Source organism: Tetrao urogallus (genome assembly GCF_951394365.1).
Source record: "Tetrao urogallus genome assembly, chromosome: 4".
In the NCBI taxonomy this organism is placed as follows: Eukaryota; Metazoa; Chordata; class Aves; order Galliformes; family Phasianidae; genus Tetrao; species Tetrao urogallus.
This window is the reverse complement of record NC_136817.1, coordinates 20412027-20435404: the sequence shown is the minus strand read 5'-3', so window position 1 is coordinate 20435404 and position 23378 is coordinate 20412027. Positions and strand designations below refer to the sequence as shown.

The window sequence follows — 23378 nt, the reverse complement described above, 5'->3', positions numbered from 1 at the left end:
TTCTCTCAAAGGGCAAAAAAATGATTGAGTTATCTTACAGGTTAATTTTAAGACTGAACTGTGTTGGATCGCCTAGAATGAACTTAGACCAATCAACTAATTTCCTTCTATACCTGAAAACCAACTCCAAATAGGTGTCCCAAAGGTAAGAGAGAAATGATATACTCCTTCTAACCCCTTCAATTCTGGAGTCTTGGTGGAAAAAAAAAAAAAGAATTGAAAGGTCTCTAAAGCTTGCTCCAGCATCGACCATTCTCAGAACAACTTCGTGTCTCACCACTGCACAAGTGTAACAGTATTAGATAGCAGTTAATAGAAAAATCAACTTCCTTTTGTTGGGTAACACATGTAAAATACAATATATACTTTAATCTGTACAACCTTTTAAAACACTAGTGTTATGCAAGTTAGAAGATTGGTATTTGTATGGATAACACATTTTGTCATTTATTAGGATCAGCTATTTAGATCCACACACCCAATAGAGAGATCAACATATATTAGCATATTTGAATGTACTACTGGTTACTATAAGAACTGCTGTTTAACTGACTCTAAATCAGTGCTGACAGCCAATCAGAGCATGTGGTGATGAATGCAGCAAGAACCAGAACAGTTTTCTGTACATGGATTATATTGTCTCATCTACATTCCTGGACTTTTAAAGCAGATTTGATAAAGGCATTAAAAATTTTAAGTTGATTTAGATTCCACATGACAAGATGAAGTGAGAGGAACATTTTATGCCTTACATTTCTTAGAAGTCTGCTTTACTGTAGAAGCTATTAAAAAGTTGCAAGTAACTTCAAGATGAAAGGCATTAGCAGCTTTTTAGAGAAGGATAATCACAGTCTTCTAGAGATATAATGGGACTTAATTCACAGAAGTTTTTGACTTGGTCTGCTGTTAATTGAATCAAAGTCTATGATGATCTTGTTACATTTTGGCTTGAATTCCCTAAAATAAAGAAAAATACAGATATTAGTTAGTGAGTAGTTAAAACATTTTGCTTGCTTTAGCTCCAGCTGCATTTTTGACAGAAAAAACCCTCCTTGGGTTCACATAGTTTTCATCTCTGTGGGAGCCAATTATAGTGCACCACACTGCGAGAAACCTGGACAAGAAAGACTAAGACAAAAAAAGACACATGGGGAGGGTCAGCCTGTACATTCTTCGGCTATTGGAGTTCATAAATTACCCAGGAGTCAAAGAAGTTTTAACAACTTAGCTGCAGGTGGTAGCATCATGTTACCAAAGCTGAGATTTTTTTCAAATATTTCATACATACATGTATGTATACACACACACACACGTATTTTCATATACTATATATGTATACATGCATAGGTATATCTGTATGTGTATATACAAAATATCTGAAATGTATTTTGACAAATATTTTGATGGCATTTTTTCCCTACCACGTCTTCAAAGAACATTTTCAAGCTTTGCCTCTGTGTATTATTATTATTATTTTTTTTTTTGCTAGGGGAATAGATCACATTATGTACTGTACTGGGGAAAAAAACAAACTAGTTAAGAGGGAATAATTTAAAAATTGTAACTTTAAAACTATAAAATTAATACAGCCACAAATTGTTTCCTTTTATTATCATTAGAGCATCTGCTACAGCAATTAGCAAGGAAGGTATTTGGGGACTGAGCATATATTTTCCAGTCTACCAGTAAACAGAGGATTATGCAAATAGTGTGGATTTAGTGCCTAATTAAGCTCTGCAATTCAGTTCAAGAGATTCATTAAATACCACCTACATCTTTAATAATCAATACAAGAATAAAGAACAGTCAACACAGGAAAGCTCATGCTGCTGGGCACAGAAACTGACAGTCTATAATGTACTTTGTCCAGAACAGCAGTCTGAAATACAAGAAACACTTCTCACCCTGGAGAAGTTATAAGATTTGACTTGCAAGGGAATGATTTATGCTTCTTAGTCAAACAGTCTTAGTAGGCACAAAATACACTGAAGAACTAAAACTGAATTTCAAGTACGGCTATATTTTTTCATGGATGTTTCTCAACCCAGTAGGTACCTTTCATCATAAGATTTTATCTGTCAGAATTGTTATGTTTGCAAATTTTTCGAAGTCTTTATATTAATACTGTAAAACTTTTCAGAGTTGCAATGCCTTCCTGACCAGATAATTAGCTTCACCCACAGCATGTTATTGCTATCAAACTAGCTGTTGAACAGATTGTCTTTAGGTATCTCTGCCAGTGTCTTCAAAAACTATTCTTCAAACATTTTTCAGTTTCTCATTACTTTAAGGCAAATATTCCAGATTTTATACTTTTCTCACAAGAAATGCTGACCAAAGAAGATTGGACAGCTATAGGCACCAAGAATTAATTGCAGGTAGCTGATCTGATACCTGCCCAAATTGACTGCAACAAGAAGATACTGAACTTTCAATAGGTATCGTCAGGTCATCCTTGTAAAGTTAGTCAGTCATTTCAGTTACACACATAGGATAATTCTTGTGGTAAGGGACTCTAAGAACTCACCGGGAAGTCTAAACTACTCAAACCAAGGTCAGCAATGATTCTCCAAGTAAAACATAACAAACAAACTATCATATTCAAATTTCACTGGCAAATGAAAAGAAATTTTCTACTCAAAAAAAAAAAAAAAAAAAAAAAAAAAAAAAAAAAAAGTCCAGGAATGAAAAGGAATACTCCAATTGCGTGGGGGTTTTTTTCATACAAACATTATGAAATTGAACTTCAGCAACACATATGGGAAAGACAATGTTGCAACTGTCTGTCAACCCAGTATCTTTCACAGGTATACAGAGCAAGCCTGCTATCAGCGAATAAAAAGTTGTACAATGCAAAAGACGACACTTTTGCCCCAAAGTTAGCCTTTTCCACAATTTTCTTCCTTTCAGAAATAAAAACAAAGTTAATTGTAAGCTCTCTTACCTGTATACAATACCAGCTAAATCAAACATCCGCCGTGCCGCCGTCATTTCAATAGAGTCATGATACTTGTCAGACATATAAATCACTTCCTTTATGCCTAGAAAGGTCATTAAAAAAAAAAAAAAAATGGAATTCCATGGGAAAGTAAAAAGTAATGACATAAAAACTGGTACACAAAATCAGAAAAGACAGCACTCACCCACATACTTTAGAACTCTAAGCAGAAGTGAACCATAAAGTTTGTACATGAAAATAAGTCTGTGTAAGGTAAAGCTGTTTGGGAAGGCATTTTTCTCAGACCATTAGAAAGTGTTTTCCCTGATTTCACCTAAGTTCACATCAGAAGACCAGATCCAAAAACTTGCAGGGAAAACCTCAAGGCAGATGGAGTAGAAATAAAGCATTTTTGCAAAAAGCTGTTGAAAACTTGTCCCGTTACCTAATATAGATGAAATTCCTCCCAAAGAACCCCAAATCTCAATCCCCTTCCAAACTCATAGCTATAAAAGGATGCTTTTTTTTTCTCCATTCAATAAGTAACTTTCAGTTCCAAGTTTCATAAGCACATATTGCCTCAAACTGTGGTATGATGACGCACACAAATTAACAATTTGTGCCCTACTTACAGTAGAAATATAAAGGCTGACCCAAGAGACATTCCAGACCTAACGTCATCTTCCTGTATTTACCAGGTAACATAAATATCAATGCTATTTTCTGCTGACCTAAGTGCATAAGGAAAAGGATGAGTGACTACACCGAGAACAAGCAGCAAGCCTACCTTGGAAGACCACTTGATTTTTATTCTGTAAATAAGAGAAATGTAGCACAAATACAAAATGTCACTTTCCACCTTCACCCCTCTTCACTTCAAGCCTTACAGACCAAAAAAAGTACTCCATTTAGCTACTTTTTTTTCTTATTTTGTTCTTTCTGACGCCCATTATGGCAAGAGGAATATTCCTCAGAATAGCAATGTATGCTAAGACTGCAAGACTTTACTCAATGCACAAAACATAAGCTTTGCTTAAGCAGAGATGTTCATTGGAACGGCGGCCTATTGGAAGGTGCCTGATCTGAAAAAAAAGCAACACATTTAGGCCAGCACACTTTCTGCAGTGGCACAGATTTATAACAATTGTAATAAAAGACATAATTAAAGTAGGATCATAGCAATCTTGTGACATTTATGAGCAAAGATATTTTAAAATCTTCAAATATCTACTATGCATCACGTTCAAATTAAAATTTCATGTATATACTCCCAACAGACCTTTTGTCATGGCAGAAGTTTATTTCTTTCTGCCCTACTCTATTCAGTGTCAGAGCACAGTAAAATTGACAGTAATTATATGCAAAGCCTGTGTTGTTCTTTGGCAGCTCCTGGTCTAAGAAGTTACAAACCTAAATTAGAAGCACGCTTAGAATCACAGAAGATGCAATTAGCACTGGAAAAATTTGGCACCATTCAGATGCAAAAAAAAAAAAAAAAAAAAAAAAAGCAACCCCAACCCACAAGTAGCATCTTATGAAGTTGACAGTGCAATTAATTTAGATCTAACAGCAGCAATTTAACATCAGATACATCCATGATACTGATGAGAAAGCAGCACTGCAACACTGACGAATCAGGCTGGCAGTACTCCTTACCTGCCTGGATGATGAGCTTTGCACATTCATTACATGGAAATAAGGCAACATACATGCTGCACCCTTTCACATCAGCTGAGTTTTTGTTCATGATGGCATTCAGTTCAGCATGGCACACTGATTGGAAAAAAAAAACCAACAGAACGACAATTCATAATATCATTCATTAAAATAAATCAGTCAAACTAAAATTAAAGTGTTACATCCTTTCAAAGGCAAATAGCTTGCACAGCTTGTCATAAAGGGTAGAGGAAGAAATAAAAGCAGAAATACCAAGATCAATGAAGGTCAATTGTTCTGACCGGGCTGCTGATTAGTAATGATATCATTAAGCACATTAGCATTGCCATTTGCTAACACCTATAGCAGGCAACAAAGCCGTAGGCTGTGGGCCAAGTAGTTGCAACCACCCTAAGTGAAGCAATATCTCACAGCTTCACAACTCTCTGGAGTATCTAATTGCCAGTATAAAACAGCTCATTTATGTGTTTACATGCACAGATAGGAACATTCTTATGGTTATTAAGAGCACACTATGCGCTCTTAAAGGCAGGAGAATCATGAAGTAAAACTGAGCAGCTCTGTCCTCTGGGTCCCAGAACTGCTCAGTACTGCTGCATGATTCTCTCACCCCAAGAATACACAAGACACACTCAACCATAAAAACGTCCCAGCTTTAATATTAAAGCAAGTTTACTGCTCATTAAAAGGTGCCAGACTTCCCAAGCAAGAAAGCAAAGTCCTCTATTTCTCCATGGATTTGAGATAGGCCAGGTAACAACAGACAACTCTGCCTTATTCCTCCATTACACAACAGCTCTTCTGGTCAGATGGCGACTGAGGGTTCAACTTGTTATGCTCTACACATCAGTACAACATGGAACGTGTTTCAGACAAAGGAGAAGAGAGCTCAGTTTAGGTCATCCACCATGAACTTCTGAAGAAAACCATTAGGAAACAGGATCTGTGCTACAACTTTCTGTTTACACCTAGGAATGTCAGCAAGTTGCAGAATGTATTCATCTGTCTACTGAGAAACTGTCTGGTGCCATGACAGACGTTGTAAACAGGCATTCAAGTGTGGCTCTGAGCTCGGCCAGAGACCTGTGTGTACAAACAACACCAAGCACAGGTTTTGAAGAACAGATTAAAAAGAAATAGAAGAAAAAAAAGGAAAAAAAAGTCTTCCTCATATATGGGAAAATTAAAACAGGGAAAGTTATGAGCACAAGTTCATAATATAGTTGCAACTATACACTGACCCCTGTGTGCATGATCTTGCCACACGAAGAATAACTGAGTGCTGCACTTTCAGCATGCAGGAATCCTTATTGAATGGAAATGTTTTCCGTATGTGCTAAAGGTCTACATGGAACGTCTATGTAACAGCTAACGTGCTATAAATTTACAGCCTAATATACAGCACACAAACTTTCCCATGTAGGCAAGTCACTAAGGACCAAACACTTACTAAAGAAAGCTCAGTATCAACTTAGACAAGCTGCCCCCAGAATCACTATAATTACACTGTTCGCATATCCTCATAAAAAGAAAAGCCAGAAACCAACGTAAAAATAGGAAAGTAATAACAGCAAAGGAAAAAATAAACGGTTTGTTACTATTATTTCTACTACTATGATAATTGCGTCACACTGTATTTTAGACTTGTACCATCAATTATACAAGATATAAAAGTATAGCAACTTTTAAACTTTGAAAACCCAGAAAACACTTTTAACTTCAAATATATTACTCAGTTACATTAATTTTATACAGCTTTCAAAGGAATAGCCACAGAATTATTCTTCTGGGGTTACAGAAGAGTAAGGGTAAAACAGCACCTGGAACTTGGGTTTGGTGACTAGACAGAGCCATCCCTTTCCAGCTTCTTTGAACAACGGGCTTATATTCCAGGCAGTTGTCTCAAAGGCCTCCACAAAAGAAAGAAGGATGACAGAATGTTTTCAAAGGCTCACAGAAGTAAATAAATAAATAACCACCCTAATTCCTTCAGCAAATATTTCTACTTTACTAAAACTTAGAAGTCCTCAGCCACAAACACAGACACAGTGTTAGTACCACTGTAACTTTCCTCCTGCACTGATGAGAAATAGCCTTCTAGAAACTACAGACTTCCAGACTTTCAACAACAAACCTCTTCCAAGCAAAAACAATTTCAGGGCAAAAATAACTTATAAAAGATAATCAGCCGGAGTGAGGGAGGGAGATATTTTGCCTCCTGTCTATATTAACACAATTTGAAGTTAAAAACAACTACAACTCTCTAGAGTGAAAAGAGAGACAAAGACGACACAGAGATGATAATGTGAAAGAAGCAATCATCTCAAGACAAAAAGCATTGGAATCTCCAGTGAAGCCAACAGGATTTAGTTTCAAAAACCAGAAGAGGTGAACTTTTCATGCACACTGTAGCTCAACCAAATATTCCTTAAAGCACAAAGTAGTAGGAGACTGAAGATTCACATTGATTAAAGGAGTCCTTCCTTCCAGTACTTTTTACGCCCCTTGTTTACTGGGCTATTAATAACAAAACCATTCTGGCTCAGTAGTTTGAACTTGGAAAACTATTCTGGGGGATCTATTATTTTCTGTGTCTTTGTTTTATACATTTCCCTAGATACCTGCTTCTGGCACCTGTAAGAGATAGTAGGTTAGATGGTCCATAATAAGGTACAGGCATCAGACAGATATTTTCAGGTTTTGTCCCATAGGTCTTCACTCCCTCTTCCTCATTCTTCTTTCTCTAGCAAATAGGCATTTACTGTTGATCCATTTATAAATAAAAAAATTGTATGGATAACAGATTACTTTACAGACCTGACCAACTTTGTAGAGAGTATTACTTAAAGAGACAAAAGTCAAATCCAGATTTCAAAATCCCTAACTGTAATGACAAGAGTAGTTCCCATTTAAGGTGACACAAAGTTTTCTAAACCATTAAGAGCTCCAGCTACTATTAGTAAAATATTGTTCCCTCTCAGACAGTAAGTCACTAAAAGAAACCTTGCACAGGTTCATAGTGTTCAGAAATCTGAAAGCTGTTTATTTAAGCAGGCCATTAGAACTAAAATTTTTGCAATACCCTCTGGGGACCCCCAGTTGTTTAGTATTATTTTTTTAAATAATATTCACATATAGTTAACGTTATATTAGGTCTATTAGGTCTTGAAGATTGGTTTCTATGCTGGAAAAGTGGCTTGAAAAGTATTCTCTAAAGACTTCATTAGCTGAAGAAACAATCATGCAGTAATACAGTGTGTCCTGTGACATTTCCTTCACCTAATACAATGTGCATGAGAGGGGGGAAAAAATAGAGGACTGATTAATTTCTGGTAGTATTAATTCCTACTTGTGTTTCTATCTTTTCTTGCTGCATATCACTTTTATTGCATATTAGGTAATGCTCGTCCTTAAACCTACCCGCAAATAAGAACCCCCCCCCCCCCACTTACCCTACTGACAGTCATTTTTCAGTATTAAACACTTACCATGAATATGTTCTTCCTGACTCGCAGTGTTCAGAACCACTCTTTCCACCTTCTAAGACTGTTCTGATCAGTGATTTTATAAGAACCACTAGAATTACCCAAAATGTTTATTAATACTGTGAAAAGGCTTACGAGGCTTGATGAAGAGCTTGGAGTATGGACCACTGTAACATGTTATATTTTAAACAGAAATCAAAGCAAAGGTTCCAGGAAGCGACCTTTCTATGTAGCTAATTACTCACAAAACCAGACCAAGAATTTGGAGAATTCACGCACTAAACACGGTGTCACATTTAAAGGAAATACACTTCAATGCATACAGTGTCACGCAACATGTTCTGACTTATTTGTTAACGTAAGATTTTCTACTGCCATGTTAACCAACTTGACAAACCCATGACAAATGTACGGTACTGGCAAGGCGTTCTGCAACATAAAGCTGGCACAAAAACGCATACGGGGAGTTATGTAATTTCACCCTCTTCTTTTCAGTCCTTTGGTAAAATCTTCACCTTGTTTTTGCCCCTTGTCCATCCCAACTTAGTCCAAGCTCTACTTGCCTGCTACCCTCTACTCACTGCACCAATGCTGGACACAGCAAGGATGCAGAAGGCACTGAGGAATTACTGAAAAGCACCTGGAGTGACAGCGCCTGGGGACTGTGGTTCAAACTATAGAACGATGCCAATTTTATTTCAACCTTTGTGAAAGTGTGGGGGGTGGATGCTGCTCACTACACTAGTGGAAGATAGAACACTGACGTTGGGTTGATGCTGCTCACAGCTATTTCTGCTGGCTCCTTCCTGCTTTTTTGCTCTAAGAGCAGTTGCTGTGGTCAGGGCAAGAAGGCAAGGTTAACATGAACCAGATTTCATCGGAGCCTTAGCCTTTTCAGACTGCAGTCAGGAAGAGGGAACAGCCCCACCTAACTAATTTGTTCTGTTAAAAGAGAACTGGGAAGTGAATATGGGGACTACCCAGCCCATTTATGAGCAGCACATAAAATCTGCTTCCCTGCCTGCTCCCAGCCTTTTGCAGAACCTGAAAAGCAGTAGCTAATCCAATCCATTCTTATCATAGTGCTCCAAGATTGCACTAATCTCAACAGAGCACAGGGCTGTTTCTTAAGTGGCAAGTAGAATAAGAGAAATTATTTCAAAGTTCCCAAATTTCTTAAGACATTTTGGTGTACGACGCTAGAATTAGAAAGAAATCCAGGCAGGACAAGAGAGTGAGAGGCTGTAGGTGGAGAGCATCTCCTATAGATCCCCATTCCAGTTGAAGCCTCGGCTTTGCACTGCCAGTTGGAGAGAGTGCATCACACTTCTTCATAGTGCCTTATCAAGTTTTATGCTGTCAAAATAACAGCTTCTACAGAAGTAACATTTGCCTGAATATCTTCAAGCGTTCATCTCTTTAAAAAAATTGACGAAAAGCTCATAATCCTAACACAACAAAATGTTGCTAACAGTTTGTTTCATTTTACACAGCAGGTACTGTTCAATTAGAGTATACTTTCTGCCACGGCACATATTTTATCGTTTCTGAACCTGTATAAATATTTGTAAGCATATTTACTCAGTATTTTCTCTATTGCTTAGAGGTTTCTATATTTGCCAGTCATTTTAATTTAAAACCCTCTTAATTAGAGACTGGTTGTCAAATAGATGTTCTTAGATTACAGTGGAGACAGAGGGCGTAACAGGAGCATAGCAACTAGCATCAGTAGTAAGACATTAATAGGAGAAAAATGTAGTATTTTAAATGATCAGTGAGAAGAAATAATGCATCATCAAAGCTTTGCATTCATCTAACAGCACAGGGGGCACTCACTTTTGACTCCAAGCACCAGAATTTTGCGTAATTATTCAGAAATTCCCGTACACTGTACTGAGCACAAAGCTTTAGGAAGAGCTTTTAATAACATCTCAGTGAAGTGGGTGTTCAAAACTAGCTTTCTATTTCTCTAAGGTGCACAGAAACATCCCCATTTCTGTCACTGACTGGCAGCCTGGAAAGAACCAGTTCCCACAAAGCAACAAAAAGCAGCTTGATTTTCTGCTAAGAAAAACAGCGTTCAGCAAAACATTACCTACTTTCTAAAGTAACAAAGCTATACTACTAACCTGTTCAAGTATATTGCACAGCTCAAAAGAAAAGGTTTAATTGGCTTCAAGATTCTCATAGGGAATGCAGAGTATCAATATGGGTGATTTACGTCATGATTCCTGTAGCATCCAAACAGCTTGCAAACATTTGCATCCTCTTAGGTAAAATGAGCACTACCTAGCATTTTCATGCCTTCTTTCAGTAGCAGCTCAGGTTACATTTAGATAAGGGTAAAAATAATTTTTAATCAAGCACAGCCCTTTCTTTAACATTGCACTGAGCAGAAGTCACACTTCACAGTGCAGGCGAGATATGTACAATGTATGCTATATTGTGGCAAACACAGATAACTGAGACAATTTCAAGCCAATAGGACTCAAGATGTAGTAAAACGTAAGACTGACAGGATTCATTTAGCCTTAAAACAAAAGTTCAAAAGATCACTGTTATCAGTAAGTGCATGGGCGAAGAGGGAAAGGAGGAAGAAGGGTTGATGGCACTTACTAAGAAAAGCTGAAAGAACAATGCTAGCATACTCAAGAATGTATAAAACCATTAACTTAGCATAGAAATAAGAAGTTTTCTAGCTATAAAGCAGTGAAACTGATCAGAGCTGTGGGGTCAGTGTATCCATCTGTTCTGCTGAAGCTCAATAAATTTATTACAGGATCACCTAACACAGCTCTGCAAGAATAGCCTCTGGGTCCAATCCCCCGCTGCACCTGTAACACTAAACACAGACAGGGCCAGGGATGACCCTTGGCCCTAAGGCCAACTGGCACATGCTAGTTCATGTTCATTTGCTCGGGTGTCCATCAGCATTACATAGAACTTGGGCCACACAGCTCCACATCTCAAGAGTCCCAGGGCAGCACACATTTATTTTGTATGTTTCAGTTCAAACTGCATAAAGAAATAAGATGACTTTTTTGCAGCCCACCACAATGGTACTTTCACAGCATGAAACAAAGCATGCATTGCCTATCCCCCAGTATGGCCTGAGGGAGGGAGGAAGGTTAAGCATACTGTCTCAGCAGGCTTTGCACAATAGGACAAGAGTTTTCTTACAGTTCTTTTTCCACCCTGCACTCTATAGCAGCCTTTGAGGGAGCCACTCGGGGCAACACCTAGGCTTTGCTCTGGAGACAGCCCTTCGGAGCGGTCCAAAAAACACAGAAAGCGAGCTGATGGCTATGCTAAACTAATGCAGCACTTAAAACAGCACTGAGATCCAACCTCAGCCCTTTTCTGTAGCAGTGCAGATGCATAAAAGAGCTCTAGAAGACATCTTCCAGGGTAGCATGGTGGTATATGCACAGTTACCATCTTTACATAATAAACACCACCCAGCTCTAGAGGAGTCAGCGCCAGCATTCCCATGATAAGCTCATGGAGCACATAGTAAGATTGTACTATCCTTTAACAAGATAGTCAACAAAAATCAAAGCTAAGAAGTTCAATTTACACAAATGCAGTGATAATCAGCAAAAGCAGTAAGGAAAACATGACAGCTTAATGAGATTTTAGCAGCAATTCTATGTGTTGCTTTGAATCTACCACAATTTCTTAAAGCAGATTTTATATTTTTTTTATATGTACTTGCCTGGTTTGTCAACTGTGCTATCCAGATTAATGAGAAATTGCTAGATTTTAAATGATCTGCGAATTACAAAATAGGTTGTTAATTCATCACAGTAGACACTTTGTTACAAAGTGGTGATGTTTCCTAACGAGGTGAAGACTGAGATTCTTTAGGGGAAAGGCACAAGTTGGAGCAGCTCCTAGCAATGAACTCGTCTCTCCAGGCTTTCAAAATTGATAAGTGCATTTTTTAACCATTGTGTATTAACTTTTTACTTGTTAAAAAAGAAATATTCCACAGCTTTTGGAGCCAGCATTAACTAGAAATAAAATTTTAAAAACCCTCATATTTTATTGTATAAAATATTCCCAGAAATCCCTTTTTTTTTTTTTTTTTTAGTTTAAATCAATGAGTTTTATATTTGAGAGCCCTATTTCTGCATCTCTCCTGGAACGTGCTTAAGACCCAAAGACCACACACACTGATCTTAGTTCAGAACTGAGAACTTGCAGCAAGCATAACGACTCAACCAAAATCAATATTCTCTTTTCAGCTTTATCTTTAATCAATGGGGCAATGTTTGTTTCCACACCCTATAAATAAAAAGCAGTCGTACCATGGTGAACCATTATAGTATCTTCATTATATGTAAAACCAGAGCTTCTGTGCTTTAGAACAGACGTTAAAATTTGGCAGGAGCTGATGCTACTGTAAGCAGTGCGTCTCTTATGAAAAATAACAAGAAATCTTACCATGTTTAAGAGTTAGTTTTAGAGGTCTGATGATGAATTGGTGAACTGAACAAGGACAAGAACTCAAAAACAAAGCTGATTAATTGAGCTGAGCCACAGCATATAATCTTACATTTCAAAGCTATAGGAAAATGTAATATCGCTGTTTAGAAAGAGCTTTGGTGAACACAAGAAATTTCCAAGCTAATGCAAGTCCCATTCCTGTATTGGATCAATTTTTAGAAGTTACAAACAAGAACATGGATTTATTGGACAGAAATAAATACTTCATATTGGAGGAGTCAGAATCCTTATAAAATCCAAATTCTAGTGCTCACCGCCCCTCATTCACGCACAGGAAAAATTCTCAAGGGTTCTCATTTGGCTTTGTGGTTCTTCCCCCTTCCACTCCTGAACCCAGGAGGGAATAAGATGAAGCACAAAATGAAGGAACTACCCACTTTTCCTGCTCCCACAGCTCCTGCTGCACTAGTCTCACCCCACAGAGGTTCAGCAGGAGCTGGCATGGAAGTAAAAACATGAAGAGGGATTGAAGACAGCATGCACTCCCCCCTTCTTTATTAGTCCTAACCACAGTTCATCCACAACAGCACCTGCTGAATTCTAAATCTGCAAGACAACTCTCAATACTATTTCCATGCCCAACAACAGCCAGTCCTCATGGACTGAAGCCTCAGTCAGCTCAGAGAACCATCCTCTTTGGTTCCTGCAAATCACACATGGCCCAGAGGTCTAACCATGTGGCCTTGTTTGATAGATGTGCCAATAATCACAGAGGACCCTTCAAAGCAAGCCTGCAGAAAGCCAGACTAAGCCTGCTGTGAAGACACAATCCAAAGTAGCACTCAGCTTTATTTTACCATGAAACTGTCCTTGCGCCTCATTCATTCTCTCCATTTAGTAGAGGTGAATCAAATCACAGGTTGAAATAAACAGTGAAAGTCACTTCACTTGTAGCAGTGAGGATCTACTGTGACATGAAATGAAAAGAGGCATGGAATGACAGTATGTCATACACTTAAGACAAAATTCAAATCTACAAGTCATAACACGTATTATCTATGCCACAAACACCTTAATACTGGGATTTCCCACAACCACTGCAGTTTACAGTTTTAATACCAGTACTTTAGACTAATTATTTGTTTTGCATATACGTGCTTTCAGTAATTTCCGTGGAGACAAACACACCAAAACAGCAATCATTTGCATGCACTGTGTGCTGATAAGCTGCATTACATTTACCAGATTTCATTTCAAAGTCCAAAATGGCTAACCATGTATAAACATACTTCACACAGAAGCCAGTCCTCCATGCAGACTTTTAATTTACTTTCAGAGTTGTGATTATTATTCTGATGTATCATGTATGAGCACATTAACAAAGATGGATAAGTGGAAGAAAAACAGAATGAAATTCTACCAGATCATAGAATCATAGAATCATAGAATCACTAAGGTTGGAAAAGACCTAAAAGATCATCCAGTCCAACCGTTCACCTATTCCCAATAGCTCCTACTAAACCATGTCCCTCAACGCAACATCCAGTCTTTCCTTGAACACCCCCAGGGTCGGTGATTCCACCACCTCCCTGGGCAGTCCATTCCAGTGCCTGACCACCCTTTCTGAAAAGTAATACTTCCTCATGTCCAGCCTGAATTTCCCCTGGCGTAGCTTGAAACCATTCCCCCTGGTCCTATCACTAATGACACGAGAGAAGAGGCCGACCCCCAGCTCACTACAACCTCCCTTCAGGAAGTTATAGAGAGCAATAAGGTCTCCCCTGAGCCTCCTCTTCTCCAGGCTGAACATTCCCAGCTCCTTCAGCCTCTCCTCATATGGCCTGTGCTCCAGACCCCTCACCAGCTTCGTTGCCCTTCTTTGAACACGTTCCAGGGCCTCAATATCTTTCTTGCAGTGAGGGGCCCAAAACTGGACACAGTACTCGAGGTGCGGCCTCACTAGTGCTGAATATAGGGGAACAATCACCTCTCTGCTCCTGCTTGCAACACTGTTTCTGATGCAAGCCAGGATGCCATTGGCCTTCTTGGCCACCTGGGCACACTGTCGGCTCATGTTCAGCCGAGCATCAATCAATACCCCCAGGTCCATTTCCTCTACGCAGTCCTCCAGCCACACCGCCCCAAGCCTGTAGCGTCGCCTGGGGTTGTTGTGGCCGAAGTGCAGGACCCGGCATTTGGCCTTGTTGAAACTCATCCCATTGGCTCCAGCCCAGCTCTCCAGCCTGTCCAGATCCCTCTGTAGGGCGTCGCTACCCCCAGGCAGATCCACGCTTCCAGCCAATTTGGTGTCATCTGCGAATTTACTGAGGGTGCACTCGATGCCCTCATCGAGGTCATCTATAAAGATATTGAAGAGGACAGGCCCCAGCACCGACCCCTGCGGAACACCACTCACGACCGGTCGCCAGCTGGATTTGACTCCATTCACCACCACTCTCTGCGCCCGGCCCTCCAGCCAGCTCCTTACCCAGCCAAGAGTGTACCCATCCAAGCCTCTGACTGCCAGCTTCTGCAGGAGAATGCTGTGGGAGACAGTGTCAAAGGCTTTGCTGAAGTCTAGGTAGACCACATCAACAGCCTTTCCTTCATCCACCAGATGGGTCACTAGATGGTCTTTTATATGCAGGAACATCAGAAGTCTGACTTGTCAGCTACAAGTAGCCTTACCGTAAGGATACTTTGTGTCTAATCTATGTGCTGCTGTTCTTGTCCAAGGTAGTGCATCATCACTGCAGCCATTAGGCATCCCATTGTACCCAATTCCAACAATCTTGTTTTCTGAATTTACAATACAGGCACCAACCTGAAACAAACAAACAAACAAACAAACAAACAAAAAAAAAAAGACTTGTGTAGTACCAACAGCATGCAAAAATCATATATCAAAAAAGAAGATAAGAGCTGAAAAGTCAATGCTACAAATTTTAGAGATACGAGCTTTACCTGACAAGGCTACAATAAACAAGGTCACAATAGAACCCAACAGGCAGACCAGGGCAGATGCAAGCCTGCTACCTTCTAGCCACCCAGTCCCCAGCTCAGTCTGCCAGCGCTGTTCCTTGTCTGACTACAAAGTGAACCAAGTTCAGGGAGCAGAACCAGCACGCAACTAACAGTGCTACATACAAGTTTTCTGTCAGTTCAGCTCCCCAGACCAGTTTTTCCAGTGCAATATAAGCAGCAGCAGGAGCTAAAGAAAATGGATGGATGACTGGACAAAAATGTGCTAGTTCTGACCTAGCTACAGATAAGCATTCACCCTGTATGGCTTGTTTATGCAAACACACACCAAACGATCAGACACTTTAACCCCCTCCTTCTAGTACTTTAATCCAAATCCGCACACAGCCCTTCTTTTAGACTGAGGAAGTGATGAAGAATTTTAAGTTTTGTGTCCGTAATTTGGACGTACTGAAACAACAACAGCATTGATTTTAATTTACACAACGTGTTTATTAACCAGCACTGGGTAAACAAGAATTTAGCCCTAAATAAACATGCTTCAGAGAACTGAGAGCTATAACACACAGAAGCCAGCAAGTAACTGAGCAGGCTGTATACATGCATTTTAATCCATTGCTTTGTTGGGATCTTCTTGCTGAAATTTTTCAGGGAAAGGAAACCAACAGCTTGATTGGGTGCTGCAGAACTGCATGTCTCATGAGAGGTTATCTATCACCTCCAACCAATGTTAAGTGCAAGAGAGGTACATGAGCAAAGTAAAGGATGGAGAGAGAGACAACTTGAATGCAATAACAAACAAGAAGGAATTTTTATACTCTTGCAGGTGAGGCAAAGGAACTTCTGAGATGATAAATATATTTTTAAAAAAATTACTATCTACAACTTTCAGTAGTTATATTCTCCTAACTGTAACTCTATTTACAAGAAAAAGGAAAAAATGTGTGTCATTTTAACCTTCAGATGAAGGGAATACTTACAAAACTCCAACCTACAAATGTACACCGAGAATTATACACGAGGTCAGAGCCAATAAAAGAATTTCTGTAACAAAAAATGCTGATCGTGTTGAAAATTCAAAAGCTATATACTAAAATGACTTTTAATAAGAAAACCCTGAAAATGCTACATGTGCACTTGATGTGATGTGTAAGGCAGATTAGGTTATGTTACTCTTATACATTGACTTCTTACCTGAGAACTTGGGTCCTTGCTTCTCTGCGCTGACAAAAATGCAACTGCCATAAAATATTCAGGCCATTCCAGATAATCCTCTCGTTTTTTACAGGATGCTTCATCGCCAAAACTATAGTTTCCAAAAAAAAAAAAAAAAAAAAAAAAAAAAGAAGTCATCAGTAAATAACACTTAGGTGAAGTTACTGCTGACTGCATTCTTCCAATGAGAGCAAGTTTAAAGTAATCTAAATGACTAGAATCTCACAAAGACCACCTTTTATTCACCAGTAAATCAGTGTTACATGCTTTCCAAGAACTTATATATGCAACATTTCCTTTCAGAGGAAAGGAAACCCAGCAAGGTTGCAAATTTCTGTTTTAGATAAGAAGGCTGAGCTATTCAGAGCATTGAGCTATAAAGACAGAGCAATTCATCCTCGACAGATAACACCTTGTGTATTTCTAAGATTCAGGTATATCTTGTACTGGCGTTCTTTCCACTCAAACAACACAATCATTTTTGTGATGACTGCGCTAACTGCAAGCCTCTAATCTAAGCTATTTTGTACTTCCACCTATGACAAGTATTCTCTAGATTTCTATTTGGAGGCTTCCAGCTCTGTCATTCGTTTCTGCCTATACAATTATTGCTTGAGCCTGCTTCTTTTGACAATGCTTACACGCAACAGTCTGAGGCTGTAAACCATTCTGATAGTCCAACGCTAAGTTTCTCTTGAGGTTATGGGCTTTATGAACGTCCCCTATAAGCTGATGAGTTCAACAGCTTTTCCCCTCAGACAGAATGTATAAGTGTGGCATGAAAAGCTGCCTCTTCCCCTACACTGAGCCGTTTATTTGAGAGAAGGGGCACAGGAGAAGTGATGTGTCACTTTCTCTTGCCTCCTTTCGGTTGAAAGACTTCCTGGGCAGCACAAAACACAACAGGAAGGTATCTGTGCTTTTCAGAAAAAGAAGGCAAAGACAGACTTTTTTTTTTCCCCAACCTTCTCTCCTGTACCTGAAAGATTTGCAAATTTCCAGAAAAACATCAAGCCCAAAAGAAAAGTCCCCCAAATCCCACCTAACACTGCTACACTTGAAAACCAAAATGATGTAGTAATTTTAACAGCTCTTCAGGAATCCTCAGAACAGCTCAAATACAAGACAGCAAATAACTTACCAAAATACAGAAGTGCAGTACTTTTCCTCCTGAATTCCACTTACCAGGAAGACAGCTTAAGACTTTTTAGGGGGAAAAAAAAAAAAAAAAAAGAGGAAAGAGACTGAGATACCCTTCCAGCAGTGTAGAGCCATGCAGAATAGTGCATCAGAGGTAACCGCAAACTGCAAGACATCTCACAGCCACTCTAGTGCCAGTGCCTTCCAAGCACAAACATTAGAAGACAAGCATTTTGTTAATGATTGTTTTTATAACTAAAAACATAAAATAGCATGTGTTAGAGGCTTGCAGTTAGCTTGTCACACCGAGGTTACACTATTTAAGTGAAGAGAATGCCAGTACATACTAAAACTGTACTTTAGAAACCCACAAGGCTCTATTTACCAAAGACAAATTACTGCTTTTGAGTGGTTTATATGTGGCATCTTAGAAGTAAGCAATTTTGGCTTCTTCTTGGAATGAATGAGGATTATCATTAAGGCCATCATCTCAGAGTAAGATGGGAGAAACATACATTCTCCGTGTAACCAGCAGACCTCTCCCACACTTTGACAACATTGTAAACAGTATCAAAAATTGTCTGTTATAAAAGCAAACATAAAAATGAGGGTGCTCAAACTGGCTTGAATTGTCTAAGAAATAGAAACTGTATCCTGCTACCAAAGAAGAGTGTTCAGAGCACAAGAGGTTCACAGCAGAAATTAAAGACTTCTCCTTACACACTTCTTGCCAAACTGAACATGGACCAGGTTTACTGAAATTAGAAGAAAATGTTTCAACTCATGAGTGATTATTTACAATGTATCACAAAAGTAGATTTACACACTTCAAAACCCCCACAGACTTTGAAGGAATACTCTACTACATTCCTAAGTGACATTCACAGTGACATCTTCTGTGAGCCCTCAACAAAGATACGTAACACCCAGTGCAGAACTACACCATGTAACACATTCTGGGAAAAGCTCTCCGGAAAAATCATAGCACTGAGAACTGAGAGATTCCGACATCTCCTTTTGTTAAATTATTTCCTAGTAAATCTTGTTATTAAAACCAAACCCTCTCCCCCCCCCCCCAAAAAAAAACCTGCAAAAGCTACTATTTAGTTTTTCTTATAATACAAAACAGTAAGTGAAGCCCCTCAGAGTACCAGCTTCACAGCGAGAGGCGCATATCTGAGAAATGAGCAGAAGGCTGACATCAAAGAGAACATGAGAAAAAAAAAAAACAAAAAAAAACCACAACAACAAAAAAAACCTCACTCAATTACTTCTACTTAACATCACAACGTTTGGCTAGATGATTCCTTCAGCTGATTGCACAGGAACACAAGAGTGTGAAATGGGTATAAAACACTTCATTTCTGATTAAGCAGAAGCCAAGGACTTGGCTAGTGGTAAAGCACAAACAGGAAAATTAAGCATAAAGATTTTAGGCAGCTGATAATTCTCCTCACACTCAATTGTAAGTTCTAGAATTGCATGAAGAATATCTACTCTAAAAAAATTGCTTAAAAAAGCTAGCTACAAAAAGAGAAAAAAACATTTATCCTTGTGATAATTCAAACAAACCAATGAATAAAAGTAATGGGAAGTGAAAGCCATGCAGATAACATTACTCAAAAAGGAAGGAAAAAAATCCCCAAATTCTACAACAATTTATAATCTGCAGAAAAGTCTATGTAAACAGTATTTCAAAGGCAAACAGAGAGTCTGCAATTAAAGACCAAGCTTCTGTTCTCAGTTCTTTCCCATTCATCTTCAAGTAAATGATAACACTGTGTCAAAAAAAAGGGAAGAAATTTCATCCAGCTACAGAAAAAAAAAAAAAAGAAAAAAGTTTACCTAAACAACAACAACAACAACAAAAAAAGGTAGAAAATCTTAAAACAGAACACAGACAATGAAATGTAGTGGTCAGTTACACAACAGTGTAGTACAACTGGTGAACGGACAGGTATTGGACTTTCTTTTCCCTTTTCATTTTCCTGCTGTTTTCTATTTCTGATATCACATGCAGTATAGAATCACAGAACTGTCTGAGTTGGAAGGGACCCCTAAAGGCCACCTGGTCCCACTCCCTGCACTGAACAGGGACACCTACAGCTCCATCAGGAGCTCAGAGCCCCTCCAGCCAGATCTTGGCTGTCTCCAGGGATGGGGCATCCACTGCCTCTCTGGGCAACCTGTGCCAGTGCCTCACCACCCTTAGTGCAAAACACTCCCTTACGTCATGTTTAAATCTGCTTCCTTTTAGTATGAAACCATTTCCCCTTGTCCTAGCACAACAGACCCTTCTAAAGTCTGACCCCTTCTTTCTTACTCCAGATTTTTCAGAGTTTAGGTTTAGATTTCTTACTTTAGCCTTTAGATACTGAAAGGCCGCTCTCAGGTCTCCCCATAGCCTTTCCCTCACCATGCTGCACAGCCCCAGCTCTCTCAGCCTGTCCTTGTAGGGAGGTGTTCCATCCCTTGGGTCATTGTTGTGGCTCTCCTCTGGACCACATCCCTCCTGCACTGAGGATTCCCCATCTGGACACAGTGCTCCAGGTGAGGCCTTCACCATGTTCCAACTACACCGTATTTTCTTCTTCTCCCAGGAGATTTCTCCTGCAAATCAACTGCCAATATTTTGTCACTCAACTCACAGAAATTAAGGTAAAAGACCAAGCGTGTATTTCTTTCTTAAAAAAAGCCCCCTTAGCACCTACAGCCTCGTTTCCCAAAAGCCAAACGGGTCACATGCTCCTGCTGACTTTTTGCATTAGCTTCCTTATGCCTCACCGTTTAGCCTGTAACGCTGTGCCAGATGTGCATGCCGCTCCCTAAGGCACTTCACGCTTCCCCCCGCCGAGCTGCTGAGCCCCAGCTGAGCAGTACGCGCGCGAAGGGAACCGCAGAGGGAGCTTGGAAACGGCAGCACCCGTGGACCCCCTGAACCCTCGGCCTCTCCGCCGCGTCGTGCCCTCGCTCGCTCAGCGCGGTCCCCGAGGGCCGGCGCAGGGCAGGAGGCGAAGGAGCGTACCCGTTAACGTGGCCGCGCTGATGGCCGCTCATCCCGCCGTTCTCCTTCGCCGTTTGGCGCCAAAGCGGGAAGGGGTGGAGAAAGGGGCGGGAGGGAGGCGGGGAGTCCCGGCGCCATGTCGCTCCGCGCCCCGGGGGCTGGTGAGGATGGGTGGGTGCGGCCCGGCTATGCAGGAAAAGAGCTTCAAACGTTGGCCCGGCTGCATCCGAGGGTTGTTTTAATGGACGGGTGCTGCAGGACCTCAGCACCGATCTCGCAGAGCCGACCCACTCCTGTGTTTCTATAGACCTTGAGGCAGTTCAGTCATGTTAGTGCTATGGTGGTCCTCGGTGTTGTGTTCCTTCTTCGGTGTTGATGTTGCTTCTAACGGTCAGCACAAGTACACATTTTTCTCCCAGCCCAAGCTCTTGAGGTAAATGCTATCTATTAAAGTTCAGTATTAACATAGCAGACTATCTGAAAGTTTGACTTCGTGGTAGTCTTTATGTTCCCTCATACTGTCCATACATGTAGCAAACTGCAGAAGTGGCCATCTAAAGGACCCCAACCATGTTCACAGCTGTGGTTAAAGCCATCCCAAAAGAAACAGACAATGGTAATAAAAACAGAAGTACATATTGCTATTGCTTTCATATTTCATAGAGTCTCAGAATTACAGGGGTTAGAAGGGACATAGGGAAGTCACTGAGTGCAACCCCCTGCTAAGGCAGGCTCCCTGCAATAGGTGTATTGCACAGGTAGGCATCGGATGGGTCTTGAATATCTCCAGAGAACGAGACTCCACAGCCCCTCTGGGCAGCCTGATCCAGTGCTCTCTCACCATCACTGTAAATAAGTTTTTCCTTATGTCCATATGGAACTATTTGTGTTCCAGTTTGTGCCCACTGCCTCATGTTCTCTTGCTGGGCACTGCTGAAAAGTCTGCCCCATTGACTTGACTCCTGCACTTCATTTATTTGTAAACAGTGATAACAACATACATATAATATGTTTATCAATATATTAAATGCACTGTTTTAATACCCCCCCTCAGCCTTCTCTTCTCCAGGCTGAACACCCCAGGTCTCTCAGACTTTCCTCACACCTGAGATGCCCCAGGGCAGTTTCTCATCATCTCTCTGGCCCTCTCCTGGGCTCTCTCCAGCAGTTCCCTGACTTTCTTGAACTGGGGAGCCCAGAACTGGACACAGTACTCCAGATGTGGACTCAGCAGGACAGAGCAGAATAAAGCTGCTGGCCATGCTCTTTTCAGTACACTCCAGGATACCATTAGCCTTGGCCTCAAGGGCATACTGTTGACTCACAGCCATCCTGTTGTCCACTAGGACACCCACATCCTTCTCTTTAGTTTGCTGCATTGTTTTGTTCTGTCTTTTTTTTTTTTTTTTTTTTAAATAACTGACAAACCATGAAGTATGAAAATATTACCTCATTTCACAGAAACTCCTGTTTAGTTGTCACAAGAGAAGTTGGCATAAGCAGCTAACATTTTCAGCCCTCAGAGTGAGCCCTAAGAGCCCTATGATCACAACTTCATATGGACAAATGTTCATGAAAAGGAACAATTTAAATGCAAGGAGAAGAAATGAAATTTAATGAAAGTACCATCAGTCAGGAAAACATGAGCCTGAAGGTGAAATGAAAGGCCTGATTATGGTTGATCACGAAGAGAGTTAAAGAGCACTCATTTAATTAATCTGGAGAAAAATTTAGCATAATGCAGTTCAAAAAGTTTGCTACTATCTGTATATGTTTCTGCACTCTTGAAATATGAATTAAAATTAATAGTGCTACAATTACTCATGCTAAATTTATTACTTTACATAATTAAGATTCTGAGGACAAACCGTGACAACCACTAACCTTTCAAAAACAGTGCTTATACGCTGATCATATACAGAGAATGAAGGATTTTCTACTCTGTGAAAACTGATGAGGAGTTTATCACATTTTCCAGCTAATATTTATAAAACAGGCAGAACCAGACTGAAAGTAATAGAACCCCTATTTCACAAAAAGAAACCAAAGATTCTTGCTCTCTTCTATTCCTGTCAGAGAAGTAACAAATACAGGCTGCAGAATAACTGCTTTTACTATTAAGCGATGAGGTTTTATTTTGTTGAAGTTTCAACTTCATATTAAAGTATATTACAATTGTATTATTTTTGAAACTCAAAAGTTAATTTTTTTTGTAATTTTAGCAAGTAAGTTTTCTTAATAATTTGAACCTACCCTTATCTCCATCTGTTAAGTCCACAAATGTACATTTTTCTCATTTTTCAGGGGTTATTGACTCTTGCTTTCATCTTGTTCTTCCTCAATAAAGCAACCAGATCAACAACATTCAGAATTTTTAATAATACAGCAGTGACTCATGTCCCGAGAAGGAAAATTTTTTGATTGAATTGAATTTTCAATCAATAGATTCCTGCAGTATTGCTAAATGACACATTTTCTGGAACGCTAA

General features: G+C 39.8%; 1 protein-coding gene across 2 annotated transcripts; it reads right to left on the bottom strand.

Annotated features, from left to right (window-relative positions):
- Positions 1-878: 878 nt before the first annotated feature.
- DCTD (dCMP deaminase) lies at positions 879-20943 on the bottom strand (the record flags this gene model as incomplete). 2 transcript variants are annotated; one of them, XM_079534751.1, is made up of 6 exons in its annotated part: positions 879-957; positions 2945-3041; positions 4595-4711; positions 15238-15373; positions 16726-16837; positions 20726-20943. In XM_079534751.1, the coding sequence occupies 6 exons, from the start codon at positions 20941-20943 to the stop codon at positions 879-881; spliced, it is 759 nt and encodes a 252-aa protein (XP_079390877.1). The 2 variants fall into 2 exon arrangements, with proteins under 2 accessions (XP_079390877.1, XP_079390878.1); XM_079534752.1 differs by having other exon boundaries at positions 20912-20943.
- Positions 20944-23378: the final 2435 nt, after the last annotated feature.